General features: G+C 37.2%; 1 protein-coding gene across 1 annotated transcript in view; it reads left to right on the top strand.

Moving 5' to 3' along the window:
* LOC149806978 (uncharacterized) overlaps positions 1–11,112 on the top strand; it is a 252,067-nt gene that overhangs the window by 14,165 nt on the left and 226,790 nt on the right. The window contains exons 2-5 of the mRNA XM_089948028.1: positions 5,976–6,129; positions 9,391–9,482; positions 10,076–10,393; positions 10,810–10,946. Of these exons, the coding sequence (XP_089804154.1) occupies positions 9,395–9,482; positions 10,076–10,393; positions 10,810–10,946 (543 nt within the window). The 5' untranslated portion in view covers positions 5,976–6,129; positions 9,391–9,394. The remainder of the gene's footprint in view (positions 1–5,975; positions 6,130–9,390; positions 9,483–10,075; positions 10,394–10,809; positions 10,947–11,112) is intronic.

Raw genomic sequence — 11,112 nt, forward strand, 5'->3', positions numbered from 1 at the left:
AATTGCCGGAAGAGCCCCGGATAATAATCCAGGAATAGTGGCTAGGAAAGGGAAAATTCCGCCCGTTTTGACCATGTCTCTGATGGCACCTATACTAAGATTCACATGAACGCCGGAATTCGCTGATTTGGCTTTGGTGAAACGTTCACGTTGATTCTTAGTTAGCGACAGTTTGTTAGGCCCGCCCTGAATTTGATCGTTTTTCAGGGTTAATTTCACACCGCATCGCTTTGCTGTTGCTGTTTGGAGTTTTTTCATCTGACCGGGGGTCAGAGTTACGCTGACGTGTTCGTATGGCATATTAATAATCGTTTAATCTAAATTTAGAAAAATCTAGGTTTTATTACATTTTCTCAACAGGTGCGTCGATGACTCTCATTCTGCCGCTGATTCCTTCCAAGATCATTGTTCTATCGCTGAGAATCACCGCGATCGCTTTATATAAATTATTTCCCGTGCGAATTCTGGCTTTGAAATGGATATCAACGACGGATTGCTTTACCAGATCGAGATGCTCCAGGGAAAAGTAGTAGATAGGATAAAGTTTATTAAAATCTAGCTGCGATATTTGCAATCCAGTATCGATATTTTGATCGCAACCCATGAAACACAACAAGCGATGATATGCGCGAGCTGTCGAATAATTTTCAAAATTAATTGATATTTCCTCCGATGGTTCTTGTTGGCCATTTACTCTCAGCGACACATTTGTTGCGTGGATACTATCAAATATCATGTGGCTGTATAATTGATGATACCTTCTGGTATGCAAAAAAGCGATAAAGATATGCCTAGGTGCAGAGGTACCTTGCTGCGATGCAATTCGCCAGGTAAAATCACCATCAATATCGGTATTTGTGGAATCTGTTGTTGTTGTCAGCCATGACATGACAGATTTGCCGCCTTGGTTCATGAATGATAATAATTTTTCTTCTTCGATTATTGACGGGGTTATTGCTGGCATCCACAAGGTAAATTTAAGCAATTTTACCTGTCCGCTATTTGCGGGATCGGCATTGGCATCTATCACGCCGGTAATATAATTGATATTACCTTCTCGCCAGATAGCATCGTCGCTATTTCCTTTCCTGACAAACGTTACAGTATGTTTTGCTCCGTAGATAATTTTCCTGAAATGCCTGCAAAATCCGAATATATGGGATAGCGGAATAGCACAAGAAAATTTTCTACGATCTCCTATTAACATTAATCTTCGCGTGGCAAATCCGATATTGTAATCAGAATTAGTATCAATTATCATATCTTCGAGATTTTGCGGAACACCAGGAGTGGCGCGATCATTGGGTCGTCTGATGTTAAACTGCCTATTATCGGGACGATCAGAATTATCTTTGGCAAACATCATACCAGGGCCAGCTGATCTAGTAAAATCATCCGAGTATCTAGCTAGGCCTATTATCGTCGTTGCTAAGTCAACATCATTAGTAATTGACTCAATCTCTCTTCCGTCGATCATGTAAGTGGCGTTTTTGAATAATGCCATAATGCCGTTGTTAACAAATCCAACTCTAAAATTTGCTCCATAAGCGGTATTATCCGTTTTAATAACTTCCCCGACAACTTCGATATATGCCTCAGATGGGAGAAAATATCTTGTTGTATCGTGAACTTGAATTTCCAAACGATTAGGTGTATTTGGTTCAACTGCATCGTATGAGAAATACTGAAAATCACGCACGGAGGTGTCCTTGCCTACAGGCTCGTCCATGTCGAATACTTCATTTGACACTTGTGCGAACATTTATTATTAAGAATTATCGTCTAAAACGAAGACCACTACCCGAAATAAAACTTGTATTTGCAACTTCCTGTACTAGATCATTTATTTTTTTATTTGCTGCGTCGTTTATAACTTTACTAACATCAGCGGGCATTTCGCTGGTGCTAGGTAATTTGACAGGCTGCTTTTTTTGCGCATTAAGTTTGATATTTTGCTTTTGACAACATTGAAGCCTTTACTGGCCAAATTACCAATACCAGAAATGACGGTCTCGCCAATCTTTCCTATTGCTTTTGACGCGAATTGCTTAACTGTGGGTCCGATTTTAGGGATTACTCGCGTGACGAGGCTTCCAACAATATCGCCGAATCCATTGCCGTGAATATATTTGTATACGGGCAATCGAGAGTTAACTATGCGGACCTGTCTAGGTCTGCGCTGATGTTTGTGAACAATCATGTTATTTCAATTGCGTTGTTTTAATCGATGAGTTCGTCAACGAGTTCTTTGTAAATGTGAGAGTTAATAACACCGCCGCGGAATAATCGCCGACAAATATCTGAGGCCTCGTTGATTATTTCATGAGAATTGTTTCCGGCTCGCTTTCCTCCTATTAATATTTCAAGGCGAGATACGTCGTTGACAACGCTGTCAGGGCAAACGGTATATCCGCTTCCTGTTTTTGGTTCTAGTGATTTTTTTCTTTCTATTTCTTTATATTCTTCGACCTCCTTTACAAAATTAAGATATCCGTGATCATATAAATTCATCGGCTTTCCTAAACTACCAAAATAAATCACCGCCGGCCATGTTGCCGGTCCGAATGAATTAACATATTCCTTTTTCAAGTACACTGATCTATTCAACGGAGAAGGATCCGCAGCAACTATCAATCTACCATAATCGTTTTTGAGAAAATCCATACTATCTTCTCTCAAATAATGATCGGCAGTTGTAATATAACCAGCTGATTTTTTTTGAAGAGATGCAATTTCTTCCTCAGTAGGTTTTGGATCTTGGGGGGGCGGAGTTGACTTATATTCTTCCTCAGTTACCACTCGAACTCTTTCGTCACTAGGTCGTTTGTAATCGCTTGGACGAACTTTTCCACTTGATATTGGCCATAACTTCGGTCTAGCTCCTAATTCCTGTGGTTGAATATCTGCTCCCAATTCCTGTGGTTGAATATCTTCTTCCTGTGGTTGAATTTCTTCCTCCTGTGGTTGAATATCTTCTTTTAATTTTGCTTTTCTTTTCCGTGGAGATTTAGCCTTTTCTTCTTTCTCCTGTCGTCTTTTTTCTTTCGCTTGTTGCTTTTCTTCTTTCGTTTGTTGCTTTTCTTCTTTCGCTTGTTGCACATTATAATTATACGTTTCCTTTGCGGCTTCCAAAAATCTTCTGTAACGCGGATCCGTTTCTCTCGCCTGTGATTTTCCCGAGTAAACTTTATATAACATATTATACCAATTTTTACGGTTTGCGTATCTTTTTTTTCCTTCATCAGTCAGATATTCTCTTCGACTATCAAAATAATCTTCCGCAAATTGACCAAATTGATCTATATTACTATACAACGTCGAGAGCGGCTGTGATATTATTCCCCATCCCTCCTCGGTGAAATTTTCTCTTAAATCCTCGAGACGGAACGCTTTTTTTCCTGCTCCAGGTTTTCCTACTCCAGGTTTTCCTCTTCCAGGTTTTCCTTTACTTATTTTAAAACCAATTGCAGGGGGTCCTCCTCCTGGTGGTCCCCCGTGGGCTTGTGCTAGTATTGCTAGTCGATCCGGTAATATTCGCGATTGTTCTTCAATTCCTCTCAACATGGGAAGCATTCCGCGTTTTCTGATATCCGGATCATCATCGTCACCAAAAAAGACTTTTTCGGTTACTTCGGTAATTGGCTTTAATAATTTCGATGATAATTCGGTAAATCCCTGCTCCGCGTCTTCGCGTTCGCGTACATTTTTCTTGAATAATTCCTTCGTGGGAATAAGTCTCCTTAATGCTGCTAATTGTTCTCGCGCTAATCTAGCGGAATGAGGCTCTCCAACTGTGCTAGTTTTCCGACTCATATTATTTTCAAGTATATTATTTTAATGCGACGTAAAATTGGCCAAAGCAGCCCCACGTTGCAACAAAAAACAAAATTATTCCCAATAATTTATTTTTCCTGTCTCGGATGCTATTATTTACTAACACACCGGCGCGACCACCCGATGCACTTGGTCTGAAATGCACGAAAATTAGCTCCCGTAGAAGGCGTTATTTTTGATTTCTGAGGCTTCTACGGAGAAAGTTCTCGTAAGAAGGTTTATTTTGGCTGTTCGCACTGGTCTGTTCAACTTCCCTGCTGCTGGTTCTTTCATCAGTCCACACTCAATTTCACATGAAGATTTCCCTGCAGCATATCATTGTATCAGTAATAGCAAACGTTGCCGTATTTCCAGGACACAGAATATCTAAATTTCCAATCATGAAGAAGAAATCTCCTCAAAGTCAATATCCTCCTAGTTAGAACTGTATACTCAGTATTGTATACTATCGTACCATTGCCTGCCATAGAAGTTTTTCAGAGCCATGTGGGTAGGCATATACTGTAATCCCTTGTCTGGGATTTCTTTGTCTCGGTGCTGATTCTAACATAGCTTATATTGATTGGTATTGTAAACAAGCATATTGTTCAAATGAAACCTAATATTAACAAATAAATTCCATACTGTAGTTTATTTTAGTACCATACTCAGTTTCCCTTGATAAAGATAAACCTTGCCAAATAGAAATCTATACAGATTTCACAAATCACTTCGGTACAAATTCACACATCATTAAATGTACATACCATTTTACCCGTCTGTATCATATTCAGCATTAATAAACTGATGAACTTGATCACAATTAATCCAAATGTTATTTATTGATTTGTCTTAAAAGTAATTTACATTTCTCATGCTTATCAAGAGTAGCAACTCTAATAGGGATATATTCGTTTCACTCTTTCCTTATAGGTTATTGTTATTTTGAGAAAGCTTGCCAGTAGCTTCTCGTGGGTCGGTGGTTCTTTCCGGGGTTTTCCTGGGTTCTTCCTCCACCATTAATACTGGCCGCCATCTACAACCTATCATGTGCTGAAAAATGGCTTTAAAACTCCCACAATAACATATTTAATGACCAGGAAGTCAAGGGCTATTGATTGCAGGAACATACTTGATAAGGTGTGTGGGTGTGCTATAGTCAGATATCATGGAAAGAACGTAATAAGTGGAAAATGATACATCATTTACATAACCAACTGGAAATGAAAATGCACGTTGCATATATCTGTAATGTGTGGCTCACCATGGTCAGTAATTAACGATATAATCCTTTCAGAATACTCATATGATTTTGCTTTGTTTTCTGTTATGCTTTTCTGCACACTAAATATTACATAGGTAATTCTCGTTTGTGATTTTGGTTTATATATTAAGATCTTTATTACTCAGAGATAAACATGTTTAATACTATTGAGTTTAAGATGTTTTTTATTTTTAGAATTTTCTAAGAGTAATCTTGTTATGAATTTTTGACCTTCATTGTGGCTGTGTAATACTGTAATAGTTTCTTTTATAGAAAGGTTGTGATCAACATAATTACCAATTCCTGTCTTAACATATGAATTGAAATCAGTCTTTTAATTGTGTTACTTTTGGGGGGAATTACTGTGAATTCATTCAAGGATATGTTACATCATAACATTGGGAAACATCAAAACTGTTAGCACATCAACACTATTCCAGACTAATGGCACATAACACATTAAATATCGGAATTTATTCCGAACACCACTGGAATCAGTTCCTAATAACATATATACTCCGACTTGTGATATAACTTTTAAGACTGTTAGGAATTTAATTTACAATACAGTAATTGTTTTTTTTTTAATTTTTACTTTGCATTATAGGGAAATACATTATTTGTAGAATTTTACAATTTTTATTTTATTTTGTTCTTTTCTGTTACTTAGTTTAAGACACAGAGTCATACTAGCAGGTACAACCCGTTTGCAGAAAAAAGTATCAATTAACTCCGTATAGTATTATGTAAATATTAATCAGCCAAATGTGATATTTTCAAACATTCTTAATCTGTCCTTTAATTTGCCATATATTTTAAATTTGCATTACTAATCTTTTTAAACGGTACTATATTGAATTTGCTTGAAAAGATAAGAATTATTTGAGCTGTATTTCAGCTGATGCGTGACAAGACACCTTCCGCAAGGCGAAAAGTGCGTTCAAGAGAATAAAAACGTTAACTGTATGAAGATTGAGAACATATCAACTGGATATTGTGATGGTCACTATTCGTGAATTATAAACAAAGTGAAGCGTAGGTGACCAGAAACGGTGAGTTTTACTCGTATTAATGTACATGTTCTCGTGTTATTCTACGGTGGAATCTACGATTCGTCAAGTAGGTCATATGTAGGAGAAGAGTTTAAAGTATCTTTCGAATTACGTTTTTATATAGTGGAGTGTTTTATTGATATCCTTTGCATTCATATTACTTATTGATGTTTTTGGTGTGTTTGTGACATTTCAAGACTAAGGGTCACACGGTTTGCATTGTGCAAATGTGTAGTCGTTCCCTTAAACATGTATTGCTTCAGAAAGAAGAATTAAAACAGAAGATTCAATACCATTGGTGGTAGACGTAATTTCAAATACAGACAAACCATAACGGAATCGTGTGTATCTTCAGATGAGAACGTGGAATTCCAAGACTATGAGTCCAAAATAACAGTTGATAGAGATGAAGGCACAATGGAAGACAAAAGAGTGTGTGTGTGTGTGTGTGTGTGTGTGTGTGTGATTTGGATTTTTAACGTAGCTTTAACAATTTTTCAGTCATATCGCTACGACGTCTGCAATGTGGCAGTTTATAGTGATGTCTAGCACTGGGGCATCATGCCGCAGACATGTAGCATGATGTCCCACCCAGTCACATTATCCTGACACCGGGCCGACCAGTCCTAACACTAACCTCTTAATGCTGAGCGCCAAGCGAGGCAGCTGTTAGTACCATTTTTGTAAGTCTTTGTATGACTCGGCCGGGGATCGGACTCACGACCTCCCGCATCCGAGGCGGACGCTCTAACCACTAGGCCACCGGAGCAGTCAGAAGTGAAAGTAGAAAGGTGTACAACTGACTGTGTACAGTGTTAATAGAACTAATGGAAGGAAAGATCATCTTTTGAAGCTCGACAGTACACATTTACAAATCGTTGTTATTCCAGTTAGTGAAGATGTATCTGTATTGCTCCAAAGGGTATTAAATTCAAAATTGTTTAATATACTTGGTAACTACAGAGATGATGTGCATTTCCGATATAAAGTCAAGGATGACATATAATAAAAACAACAGATGAATGATGATAAACCTCAAGCCATCCTGACCACCACGCAAAGACATTCTTGTTCACATTATTTACCTAAAAAAATAAGTAACATGAATACCAACATTATATTTATAGTCAGTACGAAACCTGTGTGTCACTCTCGACCGTACGCTCTCATTACACCAATATGTAATGAACATAATAGAGGCTGCATATCTTAGACGCATCAGATCCAGTCGCAATTTGCTTTCGATTCATGCCACTAAATTACTAATGTGTTCCATTGTACTTTTAAGCCTAGACTACTGTAATTCGCTTCTATATGGTTCGTCATAGTTTCTATTACAGAAACTTCACAAAGTTCAAAATACGGCTGCTCGAATCATCCTTAGAGTACGTAGAAGTGTGCTCACCTCCTCCTGCTTTGCAAACTTCACTGGCTACCCCTTAGATTGAGACTCGAACACAAATTCTGTTCACAATGCTACATTTAGTTGACTAGATCCAGTCCAATATACCTGTTTTACCTCATTCGTGTGTAGACTTCATCTAGAAACTTACTCTCCGGTTCCGAAACTCGCATTTTCATTGTCCCATTTTTAAAATGAAGTCATTCGGACAACGGTCTTTTGCTCACCCGGGCCAAGCTACGTGGAAAGATCTGCCCATAGATCCTAGTTTCAAGGAAACTGCTCTTAAAACACAACTTTCTCGACTATAAGAACATACTTAAGGACTTAATAATGTTTCCTTCCATGATTGGTGTTAGTATGTTTTAATTTTGTAATTTTATGGTGTTTGTGTAATCTTCTCCCTGTACAAGTTTTTGTATTATCTGATATTGTAAAGCTTCTAAAGATTAGGCGCTGTATTCAGTTCTTCTTCTTCTTCTTCTTCTTCTTATTATTATTATTATTATTATTGCGGCTGTTGTTGTATTGATATTGTGTCAAGAACATTAATTTTAGATGTCAAGGTAAAATGCAATTCCTTGAGGCAAACTCAACGTCGCGATACACTATAAGCGCAATATACTTCTATATGTACTCTTGTGTTCAAGGGCTTATATAATAAATACCCGGTAGAAGCCGCAAAACATAATGTAGAACATTGTAAAACTGAATAATTTGTTCGGATAATTTTACAAGCTTGCAAGCACGTACATGGAAAGATTGAAATATGAATATCTACTGTTCGTTTGGGTTTTTGGTTTTGTTACTTTGCTCTTGTTCTTTCTTTTCCTTGACTTTGCTTTTTAACACACTGGGTCCATGGCAACATGCACGTAAACATAAAACGTGCGTCCGAATGAAATCCGCCTCAGATGCAGGAGGTCGTGGGTTGGATCCCCGGCCGAGTCATACGAAAGACTTACAAAAATGGTACTAACAGCTGCCTCGCATGGCGCTCAGCATTAAGAGGTTAGTGTTAGGACTGGTCGGCCTGCTGTCAGGATAATGTGACTGGGTGGGACATCATGCTACATGTCTGCGGCATGATGCCCCAGTGCTTGATATCACTATAAACTGCCACACTGCAGACATCGTAGCGATATGATTGAAACATTGTCAAAGCTACGTTAAAAATCCAAATCACACACACACACACACACACGGAGACAGAAATGAAACAACACCACCTCATTCATGCGATATACAACACATTCATGAAATTCTTGAAGGGGGGGGGGGGCATTCTGAAAATGGTCACGTTTCACAAGTGTGCTATTACAGTAGTAGCTAACAGTAATCTTCAGTTTCAAGTATTGGGTTATTCTTTCTTTCATCGTTTCGAGAACTCTTTTGAACATGTTCTGTAGACATAACCTTGGGTTTATCTCAGTATGATGTACATGCTTCGGACGAGAGCAATAAGTAACTACATTGAATTTATTGCTGAGGCTCATTCAATTTTTTAAAAGGAACATTGAGAGAAAGTTTTAGTTCACGCTACCAATCACACACTCTTGAAAATAAAACTAAAAGCAAGCTTTGGGCCATACTCTCAAACGTTGCTAGGACCCCAGATGTTTCAGAACGTCAGTGAATATATCGGTAATTTAAATGTAAACCGCTTGCTAGAAACATGCTGGTTTTTCATAAGTCGCTTAGTGCGATAACATGTAAAAGTTCGTATAACCAAATAACCAAATCATTTGTTTAGTCTATCATACTCGTTGAAGATAACGTTTCAATTTGTCAACATCTGAAACAAAAATCACATTGTGTTAATTGTTTATGCAAATCTCCAACATGTTTCTCTTTTACAGGAAAATGATAAAATTGTCCACACTGAAGCACCATACTGTACTTTTTCTATTACCGTATCTTTGTCTGTCTGTGCTGATAACACTTACCATAGGTGAGTAATACTATTATAGTCATTTTACTAGCTTCATAGGACGAGAATACGAAGATCTTAATTTACATTGGAAATAACGTCATAATTACTCAAACGTTAATCTAAATTCATCGAGATATTTAAATACACATTAAAAATAATGGCGAATCTTTCTGAAAAATTTTAAAGACTTTTACTACTTAAAATTTTCATCAAAAACGGTACAAAATAGCAAAATATCATATTAAACATTTTGCAAACATTAGGTAGGAACATGTTTCTACCAATGAGAATATTTATAATCTGTGCTATCGGCTGTAGGAAATATAACGTACCTTTGCTTTTTAGAGTGAGTTCATATTTAACTGAAATATACAGTTTTATTTGTTACTGGTTGTCATTCGTTTCCGCTGTCAACTATTGTGCAATCTGAGAATATTGAATTCTTAGAAAAATCTGTGAAATTTCAATTTCTAACGTAATCATAAAGTAATATGTATCGAGACATGAAATTTGAACACCGCAAATTTTGAAAATGTTCCATTTAATTTCGTGCTTGGCATTCACCTTGGTTGATATTACTAACTGCTATATTTTCCCACCATTTTATCAAGGTTCATTTGATACAGACTCCGAAGCTAATTGTGAATATGAAGATGCTAATCTAATATGGCGCAACACACCGGCATATTCAATCCTTGATGTCAAGGCCATGGCATGGTACAGAGAGAAAGGTAGTCTTATAGCTACTTGGCTGGATGGGAAAGGATTCGTGGAATACTCTCCGTATATCGGCCGACTGATGCAGATTGGAGATACTGGAATCAAAATAAGGAAAGCGAACAGATCAGACAGTGGGACATACTGGTTATCTCTGACGCTTGCATCCGTAGATCATAAGTTAGAAGCTGCAACACATCTTGAAGTAAAAGGTACATTTATCTTGTCGGTCTTTTTCATAAAGGATTGTTTTCGGAACAAAAGACATCATTTGATGAGATTGTAAATAGTTCCAACATTGAAAAAACGGTTGCTATACATAAGCAATATTAATGTAATGAAAATAGATCAAGATTCGAAGTCTATAAAGACAACTGAAGTTGGTTTTTATCGAACGTTAAATTACCGCGTTGATCACGAACGAAAATGGTTCCTAGAAGACATCATTGGTAAACAGTTTTATACTTTGTGTATTGTATAATCTTGTACTTGGGCCAATTGCTTTATACTAAAAAAAAGTAAGTTTGTTTTCTAATAAATAAGCTACATTAATAATTTTCATGTCTGGCAATGTATAGGAATTGCCAATAGTATAAAAGATGATAACGATCAGGATCTTATTCAACAGTCACGCCATCTAGTCATTGCAAGCCTAGACTCACACGGGAAGGATCACTTCTTAAGGCGGACCTACCTGCTGGGGTTTGTGGCACTCCTCATCTAACACCGAGATGGAAACACAGTAACAAGACTATCACCCAAAAGGCGAGATTAATTTTTTAAAATCATATTTCTTTACCCCTTTTGTTCATTGAAACACATTTAAATCAATCAATATCATTGAAATATTGAAACATCATGTCGTTAACAAATTAAGAAGTGAGATGTGGGCTAAATGCTTAATTGAGACTTTGTATATCTTTCTTTCACT

This window comes from Sinohyriopsis cumingii, chromosome 1, assembly GCF_028554795.1.
Source record: "Sinohyriopsis cumingii isolate HCF-2022 chromosome 1, ASM2855479v2, whole genome shotgun sequence".
NCBI lineage: Eukaryota > Metazoa > Mollusca > Bivalvia > Unionida > Unionidae > Sinohyriopsis > Sinohyriopsis cumingii.